Source organism: Centropristis striata, unplaced genomic scaffold, assembly GCF_030273125.1.
Source record: "Centropristis striata isolate RG_2023a ecotype Rhode Island unplaced genomic scaffold, C.striata_1.0 Scaffold_29, whole genome shotgun sequence".
Classification (NCBI taxonomy): Eukaryota; Metazoa; Chordata; class Actinopteri; order Perciformes; family Serranidae; genus Centropristis; species Centropristis striata.
Genome location: NW_026739045.1, coordinates 56914 through 77080, shown reverse-complemented (window position 1 = coordinate 77080; position 20167 = coordinate 56914). Strand labels below are relative to the sequence as shown.

The 20167-nt window shown below is 38.4% G+C and overlaps 1 protein-coding gene across 1 annotated transcript; it reads right to left on the bottom strand.

Moving 5' to 3' along the window:
* Positions 1 to 875: 875 nt before the first annotated feature.
* On the bottom strand, positions 876 to 17077 carry LOC131968012 (TLE family member 5-like). Its single transcript, XM_059328758.1, has 7 exons — positions 16681 to 17077; positions 10582 to 10679; positions 7736 to 7799; positions 6224 to 6268; positions 6062 to 6124; positions 5074 to 5148; positions 876 to 2736 (listed from the first exon to the last, which is right to left on the bottom strand). Exons 1-7 carry the CDS (start codon positions 16705 to 16707, stop codon positions 2497 to 2499), a joined length of 612 nt encoding a protein of 203 aa, XP_059184741.1. The 5' UTR covers positions 16708 to 17077; the 3' UTR covers positions 876 to 2496.
* Positions 17078 to 20167: the final 3090 nt, after the last annotated feature.

Genomic DNA, 20167 nt, shown 5'->3' with positions numbered 1-20167 from the left:
GCCTCCAGCCCCCGCAGCTCGTTAAGAAGAGTAAGAGGGAGTCTTCAATAACACCAGAAAAAGTCGCTGGATTTGTCGCCAGTCGCTTTTTTGGAAAAATAGTCGCAAAGGGGGTCTGAAAAGTCGCCGGCAGCTCTTCTTAACGAGCTGCGGGGGCCGGCAGCTCGTTAAGAAGAGCCTCCGGCCCCCTGGCACCTTAAGAAGAGTAAGAACGAGTCTCCAAAAGTCTCCAATAACACCAGAAAAAGTCGCTGAATTTGTCTCCAGTCGCTTTAAAAAAATAAAAAAAAAGTCTCTGAGGGGGTCTGAAAAGTCGCTAAATATAGCAACAAAGTAGCTAAGTTGGCAACACTTCACCGGCTTTTATAAATGGTGTGTGTTGTTGTGGCGTCCAGTACTACGTCACATCCTGCTTAGCGTTCTATCCAATCAGCAACCAGGCTTTTTTCAGGGGGAAAAAAACAGCCCCCTGGTGGTTGGAGGACTACTGGTGTAGAAACTGATTGATTAGATATGCAGGAGAGACGCATTTTAAAATGGAAATATCAACGACGATCAGGTTAATTTAATCGTGGCGGCCAAAATCGTGATCACGATTAAAATTTGATTAATTAAATCCCTAGCCGAGTCTCTAACAGGCTCTATATTCACTCATAATACTATATAGAATCAGCATGTAATATGGAATTGGGAAAATGCTCTAAATGAAAAAAAAAACAGTTTGAGTTTTTGTTGCAACAGGAGACAATAATTTGGTCACCAGGACAAATTCTGACCGTGAGAATCCCATTTTAATAAGCTGTTTTGTGAGTAAAAGGCTTGTTTGACGCTGCTTACAGAGCTTTAGCAACTCACCCGGGACACATTCTTCATTAAAAACAATATGAAAAGAAACTTTATGGAGGGAAGATGTTCCCCTTGACAATCACACACAAGTTAAACAAGACAGGAAAAGAAAGACAGGTGCTTGATACAGTCTCAGTTTAAACTGAAGTGTTCCTCTAACTTACAGAATTACAGAAGTACTCGTGAGTCTTTTACAACCGTCTGGTTCTGAAGTTTAGATCCTGTTCAAGTTTGTCTTGGTCAGTTAAAGAGTGGACCAGAACGAAGAGAGGGGCAGGAGCAGGGGAGGAAAATACAAAAAGGTGCTTTAAAAGAAAGAAAAAAAAGAAAAGAAAAGAAGAAAGAAAAAGTTAAATTAAACAAGTGTTTTCTTCTTTCTGATCACATTCACCCGATCACACACACGCACATTTTGAATGTCTAATTAGTCTTTAACTTCACGAAAACAACAAAATAAAGTCAATTTCTTTTTTTTCCAGAGCTTCAATTCTTGTCATTTAAAGACGAGTCATGGTCCGTGCCATGTAGCGCGCAGCAGCAGCAACAGCTAGCAACAGCAACAGCTAGCAACAGCTAGTAGCAGCTAGCAGCGGCAGCTAGCAGCAGCTGGCAGCTAGCCGCAGCAGCTGGCGGCTAGCAGCAGCAGCAGCAGCTAGCAGCAGCAACTGGCAGCTAGCAGCAGCGACAGCTGGCAGCTAGCAGCAGCTGGCAGCTAGCAGCAGCAGCTGGCTGCTAGGCCTATGAAACACAAATTAACCCCCGAGATGGGTAAACTACCATTTGTACAAACTAAAAGGTTCTTAATGGAATAAAGTCCCAGTTTTTGGGGATTGAGGTACACAGCTAAAGGTAATGCATCCAGTGGTTGGTCGTATGAAAACAATGAAACGTTGGGTGGTTTATGTTCTGAATTGAAGTGAAATGTCCCTTTAAAAACATCCCATTGAACATCGGACTAGGACTTAATCTGGCTTCAAGTACATAAATGAACTTTCCAAACAGCTCCAGTCAACATTTTTTCATTATGGGGAAGAAAAAAAAGGAGCTTTTGTACGTTATGAGTGGAGGGACAGAAGTTAGAGGGAACTAAGATGTTGTTTAAACTGTTTACTGTGAGCCAGTAAGAAACAATCTGAGGAGGACATGAACAAAAAACAAAAAAAAAAACACTAGAATTAAGAAATATAAACCAGTGAGAGGCAGATCTGTGTAAGGGACACTGCTGTTAGCTTTCATCCTCAACTCTCACTCCAAATGGGAAAACATTTATCTTGATTAAGCCTAACAACAGTGGCTTACACTAAAAAAAAAAAAAAAAAGCATCTATTTAAAGTCTAGAAGCCTGAACTGAGTCTATTATTACCACTAAATAATAAGAACATTTAACTCTCACTCTCAGCCATTCAGCAGTTTTTCGTTCTCTGCACATCCAAAAAAATCCTCGTTTCTGCTCGTCGTCATCCCTGCAGTTACTCTACTTCACCAACACTCAGCAGACAGGCAGCCAGACTTACACCAATCTCCATTTACAGTTACACTTTTACCTTTCTTTTTTTTTTTTTTTTTAAAGACACCCCGCCCCCCATCCCTTCCCTCCCCTCCCCCGCCACAACAACCCCCCCTCCAAACCTCCTGGCCGTGTCTTCTGCATTAGTCTGACTTGTCGCCGTCGTCTCCTCGTGGCGCTCTCTCGGCCGATTCCCGGGCCTTGTCCTCCTTGGCCGCCTGGGCCTGGCCGTGGGAGTAGTTGGCCAGGATGGAGGAGAGGGAGAGCAGGCCGGAGCTGGAGGAGACGGCGGGCAGGGTGGGCGGGGTCAGGCCCAGGGGCAGCGGGGTCACCGGCAGGGCCAGACCCTGCAGCTGGGACAGGTGCTGCACCTGGAGCTGTTGCTGCAGACACACACAGGTACCAGGGGTCAATATAACACACACACACACACACACACAGGTACCAGGGGTCAATATATAAAACACACACACACACACAGGTACCAGGGGTCAATATATAAAACACACACACACACACACACACAGGTACCAGGGGTCAATATATAAAACACACACACACACACACACAGGTACCAGGGGTCAATATATAAAACACACACACAGGTACCAGGGGTCAATATATAAAACACACACACACACACACACACACACACACACACACACACACACACAGGTACCAGGGGTCAATATATAAAAAACACACACACACACACACACACACACACACACACACACACACACACAGGTACCAGGGGTCAATATATAAAACACACACACACACACACACAGGTACCAGGGGTCAATATATAAAACACACACACACACACACACACACACAGGTACCAGGGGTCAATATAACACACACACACACACACACAGGTACCAGGGGTCAATATATAAAACACACACACACACACACACACACACACAGGTACCAGGGGTCAATATAACACACACACACACACACACACACACACACACACAGGTACCAGGGGTCAATATAGCACACACACACACACACACAGGTACCAGGGGTCAATATAACACACACACACACACACACACACACACACACACACACACAGGTACCAGGGGTCAATATAAAACACACACACACACACACACAGGTACCAGGGGTCAATATATAAAACACACACACACACACACAGGTACCAGGGGTCAATATAACACACACACACACACACACACACACAGGTACCAGGGGTCAATATATAAAACACACACACACACACACACAGGTACCAGGGGTCAATATAACACACACACACAGACACACACACACAGGTACCAGGGGTCAATATAACACACACACTCACACAGGTACCAGGGATCAATATAACACACACACACACACACACACACACAGGTACCAGGGGTCAATATCACACACACACACACACACACACACACACACACACACACACACACACACACAGGTACCAGGGTTTAATATAAAACACACACACACACACACACAGGTACCAGGGTTTAATATAAAACACACACACACACACACAGGTACCAGGGTTTAATATAAAACACACACCGTCTATAAATAGAATGATGAATGAAATAAACACACACAGAGCTTCTGTTTTTTACTGTCAGACAGAAGTTAGAACTTCTGCTTTGCAATTTACAATCAGTGCTGAATAACGCAGCACAGTGAAATTAAACTTTGTGTAATATCACCATTCAATTGCTTTGTATGTCTTGCATTCAGTGCTTCAATGTTGCATGTTTTAATTACTACATTACCATGCAGTGTAATAATTATATACAGGTGCATCATAGAAAAGTTTATTTATGTCAGTAATTCAATTCAAAAAGTGGAAATAACACATTATATAGATCCATTACACACAGAATGAAACATTTTATGTCTGAATTTATTATAATGATTATGACTTACATTTAATGAAGACCTAAAATTCACTGTCTCAAAACATTTGAATATAAAAAGACCAATTTTATATCAAAGTATGTTTTATATGTAAATGTTGTCCTCTGAAAAGTATGTCCATCTATATGACTCAATACTTGGTTGGGGCTGTTTGACTTGAACTACTGGAAATGGACTTTTCCATGATATTCTAATTTACTGAGATGCAGCTGTATATCTATTATATAATGTTTTTAAATCAATGTTGTTTTTATTATTACTTTGCATGCGTATTAATGAATACATCTGAATCTTAGTTATTTAGGATAACTTTACAACACAAGGTTTTATCGATATATCAAACAAATAAATAACTGAGTTTTACATTCACACACACAAACAAATCTAACAATATTGATGTAGCATGAAATATGAATTGTGATATGTGATATCTTTGTGAGTGCATGTAAATTTGACAAAAATTGAAGTAATAAATTAGCCTTTTTTTTATGTTTATTTATAACATAGGCTAAAAAAAACCCATTAACATCCTATTCAGTCACAAACATGCATGACAAACAAGCACTGGCTTATCCAAGGGGACATTTTTGTGAATTTTTGTAGTTTTAACAAGATCCTTTCCACTTTAAAATCTAGATACAATTCTACTAAATAAGAAATGACTAAATTATTCCATTTAAAAAAAGAAACATGTTAGGATTTAACGTCAGATTACTTTGGTTTGTTATAGCAGGAAACATTCCAATTACACAAAATAACCTCTCATTAAAAAAAGAAATTTAAAAAAAGCTCACCCGTATGATGGAGTTCATCTCAGGGGGCGTGACTTGCTTGGCTCTCTCGATGGCGCCCATGACTTGCTGTTGATGCTGAAACATAAACAACATGTGGTCAAACATGAACCTCTCCATCAAATATCTTCATCTTCAGATCATTTTTGTGATTTATGTGATTAAAAGGAGAAATTGTAAATTAAAGCTGCAAGCAGCAATGAACAGTCCAGCGATCGTTGGCGGGGGGACAAACGGTTCATTAGTTGGGAAAAGGGGGCGTGGCTAATCCAAAAGGACGGGACCTTATGAAATATTGTTATGTAGAACTGTTCAGTGATGGAGCATCATCATGCATGACAAGTTTGAGGCAGATTGGACAATGTATGGTCAAGTTATACAGTCTCGTGTTTTATGCCAAAACGCCATTTTTTGCCGCCATGCCACGCCCCCATAGTGTGATGGTCTGCAAAGCTTTTATTGACTTTTAATGTCTAAGGCCTTTTGATGGAACTGAACAAGTCCGAAGTCGATCAGATTAAATCTGTAGGAGGAGTTTGTTAAAGTATGTGGTGTAGAAATGCCGAAAAACCTGTAAAACGCCATATTTGATCCAAGATGGCCGACTTCCTGTTAGTTAATGGGTATGGCTTCTTGAGACTTTTTGGTGCGTCTTCCCATGATACATGGATGTACCCAATTTCGTGTCTCTACGACAAACCTGTTTTAGGGGCTCAATTCTAGGGGGCGCTAGTAGGTCATTTTGCCATTTCGCCCATTTCTGAAACCAATGAAATACGTATATTTTCGACGGGATTGAATTTTGTTCCAAGTTTGGTGAGTTTTGGAATTTGATAAAGCCCTCAAAAACTCAATTCTTTTGCCGTTATAATAATAAACGGACCAATTTCAACAGGGTCCTAAATATTAACCTTAAATGTTTGATAGCACTGATAAATACAAACAAAATGTACATTAAACAAGGACATTAATTAAATGACACACTAGTTACCTCTTGTGACAGGTAAGGCAGCACCTGAGCACAGATGCCATTCAGTCTCTTCACTATTTCAGCCTGAAATGAAGAAAGGAAGGTAAAAAAAAAACGTGAGACCAACAAACAAGCAGAGCTGAGCCACTTAAAGAAAGATTCATGATGGGAGACAGTGATTACCTGTTTGTGCATTTCAATGTTCAGCCCGTAGGACATTTCGTAGTACTACAAACAAAGAGGGAGAAGATGACACAAATATTAATAAACTGCTTTATACTCTCTATACACACACAAAGAAGAAGGGAATTTTAGATCAGAATATTTACATACAGAATATATATATATATATATATATATATATATATATATATATATATATATATTCTGTATGTAAATATTCTGATAGACAGAGAGAATAAAACCACTTTAAACCAAAATAATACCATTTAAAACCACAATAAGCCACTTAAAAAAAATAAATTAAAAAAATAAAACCAGTTAAAACCATAATAAATAAATCCAGTTAAAACCACATAATACCAGAATAAAACCATTTAAAACCAGAATGAAACCACATAAACAAGAATAAAACCATATAAAACCAGAACAGAGCCACATAAAACCAGAATAAAACCATTTAAAACCAAAATAAAACCACATAAACCAGAATAAACCCACATAAAACCAGAGTAAAACCATTTAAAACCAGAATAAAACCAGTTCAAACCCAAATAAATACAGTTCAAACCACTTAAACCAAGAATAAAACCACATAAAACCAGTTAAAGCCAGAATAAAACCAGTTCAAACCACTTAAAACCATAATAAAACAACATAAAACATGAATAAAACCAGTTAAAACCAGAATAAAACCACATAAACCCAGAATAAAACCACATAAACCACATAAAACCAGAATACAACCAGTTAAAACCAGAATAAATCCAGTTCAGACCACTTAAAACCAGTTCAAACCACATAAAACCAGAATAAAACAATTTAAAACTAGAATAAACCCATGTAAAAGCATAATAAAACCACATAAAATCATAATAAAACCAGTTCAAACCACTTAAAACCATAATAAAACCACTTAAAGCCAGAATAAACCCACATAAGACCATAATAAAACCACATAAAACAGGAATAAAACCAGTTAAAACCAGAATAAAACCACATAAAACTAGAATTAAACGACATAAAACCAGAATAAAACCACATATAAATCTAGCCATTTTCCATGGTTTTCTTGATAATGTTTTTGGTTATTTTCAAGAAAACCATGGAAAATGTCTAGATATAGTTGTACCAGGCATTAAAATGAATAAGAAATAGAAGAAAACAGTGGTCAAATATTTTCTTCCATGACCATATATATATAGATTTATAGATATAGATATAGATACAGATCTATGTATTATATGTGAATAATGTATTGAGAAATGTAGCTGTTTTTGTCATATGATGTGTAATTGATCAGTGGCTTCCAGACAGCGTTTAAAGCCTATCGGCTGTTTGTTACTGATCATGTGATGAATGAACCCGAGGAAGCCACTAACTGAAACGCCATTTGTGATTATGTGCGACTAAACTAATAACCAGAGATGATCCAGACATTCCTGCGGTGTCTCTCTGGTTGGTGTGTTAGAAGAGTCCAAACAAAGACAAACAGACAGTTAATGAAACACTCACCATGATATAGTGACGCTGCATCTCTGACTTTTCAGAAGCCAGTTTATCACACTCCAACTTCAAACTGGGGAGAAGAAAGAATAAAAGTGTTGTTAGGCAAACATAATTATGAATCTGTTCTGTTGAGGATTAGTTCAACACTTTGAGAATTATTCCACAATTTGTCTTCATGCTTAGCGAAGACGATCGCTCTATGGGCTGAAACATGTGCCACCAGAAACTGAATTTGAATCATTCATATTTGAATTTGAATTGCTTAACTTGAATCATTACATTGAAAAACTGAATCTGAATTGTAATTTGAAATTGTATTTATTAGTTTGGAACTGAACATTCAGTTCTCACAATTCAAATTCAGTTTGCAAAATTAAATTTAAATTTTCTGCGACAAACATCTGGTTAGTTTTTTAGGCAGAGCAATCGAGCCCAGATACACAGAGCGCCTCTTCGGCCAATCAGCACCTCCGTTTTCTTTTGTAACATTTGTTGCCACCCGGTTGCCATGGCGCCTCTTCGGCCAATCCACGGTCAAGCCAGTCTACTTTCTTCCTCTGTTTCAACAAATTAACAAATGTTACAAAAGAAAACGGAGGTGCTGATTGGCCGAAGAGGCGCTCTGTGTATCTGTGCTCGATTGCTCTGCCTAAAAAACTACCCGGATGTTTGTCGCAGAAAATTTAAATTGAATTTTGCAAACATTATGTTGAGAATACAGACATTAAAGCGATATCGCTCCTCTCATATAAAGGTTGTTTTAACACCATTACATTATGCTGGTCCCCCTGATACCAGCAAATACACTTTTATTAAAATATTATTTTTTTTTAGTTATTAGAAAATATTTTAGGGCTGAGTTACAACAATAAGGCGTGTTAAAACGCTATTTAATAGGCAACATTTTCCTACATACACTACAAGCCAAAAGTTTGGAAGCAGGATAAAATTTGTACAAAAAAGATCATAGTTTCATTGGTATACTTTGCAACAAAATAAACATGATTATTATATAAAGAGTCACTTATTAGAACACATTTGACTCTAATTATCAGCTCTTGGGTTTTTATTGCTTAGACTTTGTGTTTCCTTCTTTCCTTAATGTATAAATCTGAACTCTTGTTTCTTTTGTCAGAGATATGAACACAGTTGAGATTTATTGGGATTTTTGTCTCCAAACTCTCAAAACACAAAGAGATAAAGTGAATAATGCAAACTGGGATTTGTTTTTGTTTTTTTTTTACTTTTGAAGTGAAGTAGTGACTCTTCCTAGTCTCCTCCATCCTAAAACTAAGCCCTTCTTTTCTTTTGGTAACATTTATTCACCAATGGTCTGATAACATCAATGTTTACTTAAAGGTCAATGGAGGAAAATGGTTCAATTCAATAAAGGTAAAGTCTGATCATGTAGTAAACACATCCACAAATACACACAATACACACTGGTTTTATAAGAAGACACTGAGAACACAACATTTAACTTTTGGCCTGTATATTGTAGTGTATATTAGCCAACAGAGACACACAACTGGAAAAAAAAAAGATTTAATGCAAATGCACGTACAGTATCTATGTTAATGCAGTTAACATGCTAATCAGATAATAGCTATAAAAGGGGAAGCGGCTATTGTGTGACATTTTACTGTGGGTTATGGTTTAGAGATCAGACGATACATGTTTTCAAATGTCATTGTCATGCATGTGGAAGTGAAAGTGGAGCGAAACATGGAGGTGTTGTCTGCTAACATTAGGACAGAACATGTGGTCTCAGACTGAACCAAAACAAGAAGAGCTGCTGTCTAAATGAGGGCTACTTCTTCTACTGCAGCAACACAAACACACTCATTAAACCTGCTGCTGCAAGCAACCACACAGAAAGTTATTCCTTCCTACTGCAATAAGACTTTACAACTCATTTATCTCACTTTTACTGAACTAAACTAAATCTACTGTCACTTTCTGCACTGTTCACCTGTTCAACACTCCAAATACTGGAACATTTACTTCACGTCATATGTGAGATGTGTTAATATTAATCATATTGATATTATAAATCATATTTATACAATATTCTTGTCCTTCTGCACATTCTACTTATTTATTTACATATTCTTATACTCTTATTATCTATTGTATGTATATCTAGTATAGTCAAGTATTTATACGCATAAATAATGCCGGTACACTATATCATATTATACCATATCTTGTGTGTGTGTATATAAATATATATATATATGTGTGTGTGTGTGTGTGTGTGTGTGTGTGTGTGTGTGTGTGTGTGTGTGCAAAATACAGTCATGGAAAAATATACAAGACCATTGTTTCCTCCAATTTCTTGTTAATTTTAATGTCTGGTCCAACTAAAGGTTCATTTGTTTGGACAAATATAATGATAACAACAAAAATAGCTGATAAGAGTTTAATTTATTGGCTGATATCTAGACATTTAACATGGTTTTATTCATAATAACAAAAATCATAATCAATAAAACCATGTTAAATGTCTAGATATCAGATCTTAAATTAAACTCTTATCAGATATTTTTGTTGTTATCATTATATTTGTCCAAACAAATGAACCTTTAGTTGAACCAGGCATTAAAATGAACAATTGAAGAAAACAAGGTGGTCTAATAAATTGTTCTATGACTGTATATTGAGACATGGAATGAGCTATATTTCAGGATAGAACATTCAACCAAATGTGTATGTAGATGAACAGTGTTTGCCTTATATCTGTGTTGTGAATGAACTCTGCACTTAAAAAGAGCTATTCCAGCAATGTTGATTGCATTTGCCATAAGACTAATCTGTGAGAAGATGTTCCAGGTGTGAATGTTCTGTGGTACCTGTGGTACTGTGCTTGGAGGAACTGGAACTCATCCTTGATGCGATCACAGGAATCAGAAGTGGTGAACTTGAGAGGTTGACTGGACTGAGAGGACGCCTGGAAAACACAAATTGATCCGTTTTAATCAGTTACATTCACAAAGAGACCCTCATTAGGGTCCAGACCTACAGGATGAAACATTTAGGGTTCCATAGGTTATTACAGTTAACCATTACTAAGGAAATAACGAAAACTAGAATTGAAAAAACATTTTCGTTAACTGAAATAAAAATAATAAATAAAACCACATAAAACCAGAATAAAACCACATAAAACCAGAGTAAAAACCATTTAAAACCAGAATAAACCCAGTTTAAACCAGAATAAATCCAGTTCAAACCACTTAAAACCAGAATAAAACCAGAGTAAAACCAGTTAAAGACAGAATAAAAAATAAAAAAAACGATAACTAACTGAAACTGTATTTTGTAGTTATAAAACTAACTAAAATTATAGTGAAAATGTCCTTCGTTTTCGTCTTTGTCAACTTTTTTCATCCGTAAACCTTTTTGGTTGATATGAAATCTATTTCATCTATCTGGTTTTATGACTTAATAAACTTATTGGGGCTGAGATGGATCAGACAAAGGAAATAAAGGAAACATTTATTGTGACCTTATTGAATCTGGACCCAACAAATACCCCATTACAAAACAACTACAACTAATTTAAAAAATTGTCAAATTTCGAGGAAAAAAGTGATAAATTTAGAAGAAAAAAAGTGACAAATTTATAAGAAAAAAGTGACAAATTTAGAAGAAAAAAGTGACACATTTAGAAGAAAACGTGACAAATTTACGGGAAAAAAATTGTCAAATTTATGAGAAAAAAATGACATTTATAAGAAAAAGTGACAAGTTTACGGGGAAAAAATCTCAAATTTACGAGAAAAAAAGTGACAAATTTATAAGAAAAAGTGACAAATTTACTGGAAATACTTGTCAAATGTACGAGAAAATAAGTGACAAATTTAGGGGAAAAATTGTCAAATTTACAAGAAAAAGTGACAAATTTACTGGAAAAAACTGTCAAATTTACGAGCAAAAAGTGGCAAATTTACTGGAAAAAAATGACAAATTTACGAGAAAAAGTGACAAATTTATGGGGAAAAAGTGACAAATTTACAAGAAAACACAATTAGTATCTGTAGAAGGTTTGAAAAGATTTGAAAGAGTACTTCTGTACTGCTGTAAGCACCACAAATAATATCCTGTAATTATTCTGACTCCAGGTTTGAGATTAGAGGCAGAAAAATAACAAAAAAATATTTCTAGGACTAGATATACCGGTTTCCTAACATAACTAAAACTAATGAAAAAAAACTAAACGATTATAACCCTGGTATGAAGCCATACATACTACCACTGCAGCTTTAAAGGAATTAGAAAGGTCCAGTGGTTTATGTGTGCTGTGTTTGTTTTCAGAAAGCAGTTTGACCTCTCAGATTAACCCTTTGAGACAACAGTTCAAATAAAATAAAGGCCAGACTAAAGTGGGCTTCATGTCTGAGTGTGACTTTACTTTATACGCCGAGATAATGAAGGAGACGAAGTGTTTAAAAATTAACACGCGACATCTGTCTTTAGAGAAACCAATGAACGGCAGCGTAGAGTGGAGAGATTGAGGAAATGTGTTTAAAGAAGGCAGATTAAAGCGTCCCATGCCGACCATATGTGAGACGTATTTAGAGGCTGCATTAGGAGTCTGGTTATGCATAGACTACACTTAAACCATCAATCCAAAACTGTAATCCAGGGTTTAGCCAGGTCCATAAACCTCATTACTCTCTAAATAAGTGGCACAAGGGCAAGAGGTTTCCAGTGGGATTATGGGAGTGAACAGAGAGGATGGAGGCACCCGGTTACACTACGGTCAGAAAAAACATGCATCCAGAGTAAATACAGTCACAATATTACTATTAAATCTTAGATACTATACTTTAAATTGAGTCTTTAGTGTTTTTTACTTGCAAATGTACTTATATGCCACTTTGACTAAAAACAATTTAGACACCTGGTGAAAAAAATGTATTTGAGATTTAGATTTATTCTCTGAAACGATTCAATTAAAATGACAAATACTGGCTGTAATACGTTGTAAAAGAGCTCTGTTAAACAGCATTGAAGGGGGATTTAAAGGGGACCTATTATGCTAATTTTTACATTTTTGGGGTTTTTTTTCGTTATGGATGAATCTGTCGATTATTTAAACGATTAATCGATTAGTTGTTTGGTGAATAAAATGTATAAAAATATCAATGAGTGTTTCCCAAACCACAAGATGACGTCCTCAAATCTCTTGTTTTGTCCACAAACCAAAGAGATATTCAGTTTATTGTCATAAAGGAACAAAGAAACCAGAAAAGGGTTTCCAGTGGGATTATGGGAGTGAACAGAGAGGATGGAGGCACCCGGTTACACTGCGGTCAGAAAAAACATGCATCCAAAAAACACAGAGTACTGAGTAAATACAGTCACAATATGATTATTAAATCTTAGATACTATACTTTAAATTGAGTCTTTAGTGTTTTTTACTTGCAAATGTACTTACTTGCAAATTGTACGTACTTGAACTTTGACTAAAAACAATTTAGACACCTGGTGAAAAAAATGTATTTGAGATTTAGATTTATTCTCTGAAACGATTCAATTAAAATGACAAATAAAGTTAAACAGCATTGAAGGGGGATTTAAAGGGGACCTATTATGCTAATTTTTACATGTTTTTGGGGGTTTTTTTTCGTCATGGATGAATCTGTCGATTATTTAAACGATTAATCGATTCGTTGTTTGGTGAATAAAATGTATAAAAATATCAATGAGTGTTTCCCAAACCACAAGATGACGTCCTCAAATCTCTTGTTTTGTCCACAAACCAAAGAGATATTCAGTTTATTGTCATAAAGGAACAGAGTCACCCGGTTACACTGCGGTCAGAAAAAACATGCATCCAAAATACACAGAGCACTGAGTAAATACAGTCACAATATTACTATTAAATATTAGATATTATACTTTAAATTGAGTCTTAAAACACTAACGCAATCGTTACCAAATGTTGATATTCATTAGCATGCAAACTAGGACTGCAACTAACGATTAATAAGAATTAGAATAAAATGTTGAAAAATATCAATCAGTGTTTCCCAAACCACAAGATGACGTCCTCAAATATTATTTTAACACAAAACAATGAATTGTGCATCATTATGGCTATATTGTTCATTCATATAAAAGTTAAATATATTTAGTTTATGTCCTTATAATCTTCACAGACATAACTTAGACTGGCTTCATGAAAACCACCCACATGTTTAGTTTCAGTTAGCATCTGTTAGCTGTAAAAGAGCTGTTAAACAGCATTGAAGCTGCTGAATTTAAAGGGGACCTATTATGCTAATTTTTACATGTGTTTTTTGGGTTTCCATGCATTTTACATGCATGAATGTTCAATAAACTAATTATTCTCATACTGTGAAAATGCACCTGGATAAAGGGAAGTTGCTCAGTGGCTCCAACTAACGATTATTTTCATGATGGATTAATCCGTCTATTATTTAAACAATTAACCGATTAGTTATTTGGTGAATAAAATGTATAAAAATATCAATGAGTGTTTCCAAACCACAAGATGACGTCCTCAAATCTCTTGTTTTGTCCACAAACCAAAGAGATATTCAGTTTATTGTCATAAAGGAACAAAGAAACCAGAAATATTCACATTGAAGAAGCTGAAATCAGAGAATTTGGACTCAAACCAATTATTAGTTTATCAAAATAGTTGATGATTAATTTAATAATCGATTATTGTTCGATTAATCGATTTACTGTTGCAGCTCTACATTAATGCATGTAAAATGTTCTAGTAGAAACCCCAAAAAACATGTAAAAATTAGCATAATAGGTCCCCTTTAAATTCAGCAGCTCCAATGCTGTTTAACAGAGCTCTTTTAATTGAAACTCAACATATGCAGGCAGTATTTATCATTTTAATTTATTAATTTCAGAGAATAAATCATTCTTTTCACCAGGTGACTAAAATGTTTTTAGTCAAAGTGGCACATAAGTAAATTTACTGAACCCTAACATCTATGCTAAGTGCATTTATTGGAAGTAAAAACAGTAAATTAAAGTAACAAACGCAGAATATCAACTCACTCTGAGGGACTAAAGCTAAACCATGAACTTAAATTAGCTGTTTTGACTCACAGCTAGCAAACGGCTAACTGTGTTTGCAGCTAAATAGAGGAAATAAAGTGTTATGGTTGATATCTAGGTTCATTTAAAGTGTCTCTCCTTTACTATAAGGACACAAACGTTGTGAGGAGATGATAAGAGTAGAGCTGCAACAAATCGATTATTAAATTAATCGTCAACTATTTTGATAATCGAATAATTGGTTTGAGTCCAAATTCTCTGATTTCAGCTTCTTCAATGTGAATATTTCTGGTTTCTTTGTTCCTTTATGACAATAAACTGAATATCTCTTTGGTTTGTGGACAAAACAAGAGATTTGAGGACGTCATCTTGTGGTTTGGGAAACACTCATTGATATTTTTATACATTTTATTGACCAAACAACTAATCGATTAATCGTTGAAATAATCGACAGATTAATTGATAATGGAAATAATTGTTAGTTGCAGCCCCACATTCATGCATTTAGTAGAAACCCAAAAAACATGTAAAAAATGAGCATAATAGGTCCCCTTTAAATTCAGCAGCTTCAATGCTGTTTAACAGCTCTTTTACAACATATGCAGCCAGTATTTGTCATTTTTATTTAATAATTTCAGAGATTAAATCATTTTTTCACCATATAAGTACATTAGCTGAACCCTAACATCTATGCTAAGTGCATTTATTAGAAGTAAAAACAGTAAATTAAAGTAACAAACGCAGAATATCAACTCACTCTGAGGGACTAAAGCTAAACCATGAACTTAAATTAGCTGTTTTGACTCACAGCTAGCAAACGGCTAACTGTGTTTGCAGCTAAATAGAGGAAATAAAGTGTTATAGTTGATATCTAGGTTCATTTAAAGTGTCTCTCCTTTACTATAAGGACACAAACGTTGTGAGGAGATGATAAGAGTAGAGCTGCAAGAAATCGATTATTAGATTAATCGTCAACTATTTTGATAATCCAATAATTGGTTTGAGCAGTTTTTTTTAAAGACAATAAGTCCAAATTCTCTGATTTCAGCTTCATCAATGTGAATATTTCTGGTTTCTTTGTTCCTTTATGACAATAAACTGAATATCTCTTTGGTTTGTGGACAAAACAAGAGATTTGAGGACGTCATCTTGTGGTTTGGAAACACTCATTGATATTTTTATACATTTTATTCACCAAACAACTAATCGATTAATCGTTTAGATAATCAAAAGATTAATCGATCATGACAATAATTGTTAGTTGCAGCCCCACATTCATGCATTTAGTAAAAACCCAAAAAAACATGTAAAAATGAGCATAATAGGTCCCCTTTAAGTTCAGCAGCTTCAATGCTGTTTAACAGAGCTCTTTAACAACATATTGCAGCCAGTATTTGTCATTTTTATTGAATAATCTCAGAGAATAAATCATTTTTTTCACCAGGTGTCTAAAATGTTTTTAGTCAAAGTGGCACATTAATTATAATAAGCATATAAGTACATTAGCTGAACCCTAACATCTATGCTAAGTGCATTTATTAGAAGTAAAAACAGTAAATTAAAGTAACAAACGCAGAATATCAACTCACTCTGAGGGACTAAAGCTAAACCATGAACTTAAATTAGCTGTTTTGACTCACAGCTAGCAAACGGCTAACTGTGTTTGCAGCTAAATAGAGGAAATAAAGTGTTATAGTTGATATCTAGGTTCATTTAAAGTGCCTCTCCTTTAACTATAATGTACTATAATGTATTATAAAGGTGTTGGGGAGGTGACCCGGGGCTCAGTGGGCTGACAGCAGCTACCTGCAGCTAGCCTCACCGGTCTGTCGGAGCTAGCTCGTTAGCATGCTAGCCTGCTAGCTCGGCTAGTTTGGGCTTTAGTTCCCTAAGAACTCACCTGGTGCCTGGATTGAGGAAACATCATGTCAGCAGACAGTTCCTCCTGTTCCCCCTGGTTCTGGTGGAGTCCCCGGGCTAGCTGTGGGAGCTAACAGGTCCCAGATATGATTATTAAATGATCGGAGAAGATGTTCGCACTTTGTACTCTGTCATCGTTTAAAACACGGTCAGCTGGGGTCCGAGCAGCGCGCTCTGCGTCTCTGATCCTGTTAGAGAAACACCGTTTATAACCATTAATGAGGAGATCAAACACATAGAAGCGTCTTCAAAGGAACATCAGGTTCTCTCTCGGTCTTTTTGTGTGTTTTTTGTGGCTAACGTTCAGGCTCCAGCTCCAGGGGAACCTGGATGTTGACACATGAGCCCGACTCTCCTCTGCTGGTAGAGAAGAGGAGAACAAGCGGGGAGGAGAAACGGAGCGGAGGAGCAGCGGAGCGCCCCCGGAGCCTCCCGGCCGAACTGGAGGCTCCAGGGCCGGACACATGGAGGCTGGGGCCCCCGGAGCCTCCCGGCCGAACTGGAGGCTCCAGGGCCGGACACATGGAGGCTGGGGCCCCCGGAGCCTCCCGGCCGAACTGGAGGCTCCAGGGCCGGACACATGGAGGCTGGGGCCCCCGGAGCCTCCCGGCCGAACTGGAGGCTCCAGGGCCGGACACATGGAGGCTGGGGCCCCCGGAGCCTCCCGGCCGAACTGGAGGCTCCAGGGCCGGACACAGAGAGGCCGGGGCCCCCGGAGCCTCCCGGCCGAACTGGAGGCTCCAGGGCCGGACACAGAGAGGCTGGGGCCCCCGGAGCCTCCCGGCCGAACTGGAGGCTCCAGGGCCGGACACAGAGAGGCTGGGGCCCCCGGAGCCTCCCGGCCGAACTGGAGGCTCCAGGGCCGGACACAGAGAGGCCGGGGCCCCCGGAGCCTCCCGGCCGAACTGGAGGCTCCAGGGCCGGACACAGAGAGGCCGGGGCCCCCGGAGCCTCCCGGCCGAACTGGAGGCTCCAGGGCCGGACACAGAGAGGCCGGGGCCCCCGGAGCCTCCCGGCCGAACTGGAGGCTCCAGGGCCGGACACAGAGAGGCCGGGGCCCCCGGAGCCTCCCGGCCGAACTGGAGGCTCCAGGGCCGGACACAGAGAGGCCGGGGCCCCCGGAGCCTCCCGGCCGAACTGGAGGCTCCAGGGCCGGACACAGAGAGGCCGGGGCCCCCGGAGCCTCCCGGCCGAACTGGAGGCTCCAGGGCCGGACACATGGAGGCCGGGGCCCCCGGAGCCTCCCGGCCGAACTGGAGGCTCCAGGGCCGGACACAGAGAGGCTGGGGCCCCCGGAGCCTCCCGGCCGAACTGGAGGCTCCAGGGCCGGACACATGGAGGCTGGGGCCCCCGGAGCCTCCCGGCCGAACTGGAGGCTCCAGGGCCGGACACAGAGAGGCCGGGGCCCCCGGAGCCTCCCGGCCGAACTGGAGGCTCCAGGGCCGGACACATGGAGGCCGGGGCCCCCGGAGCCTCCCGGCCGAACTGGAGGCTCCAGGGCCGGACACATGGAGGCTGGGGCCCCCGGAGCCTCCCGGCCGAACTGGAGGCTCCAGGGCCGGACACAGAGAGGCTGGGGCCCCCGGAGCCTCCCAGCAAAGCCCCGAGCACTACTGTTATACTGTGGATTTTTTCTTCTTCCTCTTCTGGACACAATTTCGTCCCGCTACTAGTCCTACAATTTGAAGAGTTGCAGGACAAATTATATATCAAAACGTGCGGTTTGATCGGGATCGGTGTGCTATTACTTTTCTCTACGGAATACGAATTTTTCGCGAAAAACTGCCCAAAATTTTGCATTGAAGTGAATGGGACGGCCGAAAAAAAATGAGCGAAAAAGAACAATCATTGGAGATTTTTAAACGTCTACTTCTCCGGGATAATTTCACCTAGAGACTCCATTTAAACTTTAAACAGTAGACACAAGTCTTGTGTATCGGTGTATTAATCCACGTTTCGATAGGTCATATCGTTTTTTATCAATCCCTGTTCAATGACCATGATCATTTTTGGAGAGATTCTGAGATTATAATGGGTGTGTATTGCACGGAATGTTCGTGTCACAGTGTGTGACATCATCACCAGAGTGTAGAGGGAGAGAAAAAACTGTCAAAAAATTGATTTGAAGACTGCGCTTCAGGCCGCAAATTCCACTCTACAGAAATAATTTATACATAGAAACGTAGGAAAATTAGTCTTCTCCCTCACAATCCTCTGGTAAAGCTGTCAGAGTTATAGTTTGGGCGTAGGACGCACAGATGATCCACCAACACCACCAACAGCCTCATTGGCTCCCATATTAAAAACGCAGGAAGATTTATGAAAAAGGGAGATGTAACAGTTTTTTTAGATGGCTCTAACAAAGCTATTTTTTCATTTTTCTTAAAAAAAAACATATGTAGCTGTTCAGGAAGAACTCAGGACTCTCAAAGTGAAGTCGGATCAATGATAGGTATTATGGTTTTGCCAAAAATGCTTTCTGTTCGAGGCCAGAAATTCCAGTCTGTCCACCTCTGTTACGGAACATTGGCAGTTGGTGGCAGTTAATTCTGTTGCTCTGATCTGATTGCCTTTGATCTTTGCTGTGATTACAGTTACAGTAACACACACACACACACACCCTACCTACCTACCTACCTCGACCTGTAAAGTAAGTGAAGCTGTCAGCTAAATGTTGTGCAGTAAAAAGTAAAACATTTAACTCAAAATATATTGGAGTGGAAGTATAAAGTTACATAAAACATAAAATTGCACTTAAATTCACTACTTAATTAAATGTACTTAGTTACAGTCCACCACTGTATATCATGTAATATATTAATGGAACCAACTTGCAATTTTTCTTTCTTTCTTTTGTCAGTGAAATTTCCCATCGTGGGACTAATGAAAGTTTATCTGATTTTTTCTTTCCATGTCCTGTTCGGATTTTGCACCACAAGTGGGCACTAAGAGGAGGAGAATATTCTTTCCTTCAGTAAAAGTAGCAATATCACTCTGTAAAAATATTATTTTATAAGTTAAAGTCCTAAATAACATACAGATTCCACTTAAATGCAGAAAAGATAGGCAGAAATACTGTTTTCTGTCTTCTTTCAGAGGAGAAGAAAGCAAAGAGCATCCAAAATACACATTACACACTTTGTCTATTTGCATTTGCAGATTTCTCAGAATTTAATCAAAGGTTGAAATTAGAGAATGACTCATTCACATGTCAACAGAACATTTCAGGAAACTTGTAATAACAAAAGAAAAAAAACTGCCTTAATGGAAGTGATCAATGGAGAAAGTTTAATTCTAATAGCAAATCGTAATGTTTTTTAAAATTCTACACTGGCTTGCAAATTGATTGGAATTTTTAAATATATATCTTCAAAGGCCTTCTTGATTTTTTCCACTCATACGGAGGCAGAAATCTCTCTCTTTTACAGATCATATATAAATTTGAACCTGATTTTAAGAACATTTTA

Excerpts from the sequence above, each read along its gene's own strand:
- LOC131968012 (XM_059328758.1), bottom strand. The coding sequence starts at position 16,707 with ATGATGTTTCCTCAATCCAGGCACCAG. Across the intron at positions 7,800-10,581 it reads CTCCAAGCACAGTACCACAG|TTTGAAGTTGGAGTGTGATA; the intron begins GTACCACAGAAC and ends TCTTCTCCCCAG. Across the intron at positions 6,269-7,735 it reads TGCAGCGTCACTATATCATG|TACTACGAAATGTCCTACGG; the intron begins GTGAGTGTTTCA and ends CTTTGTTTGTAG.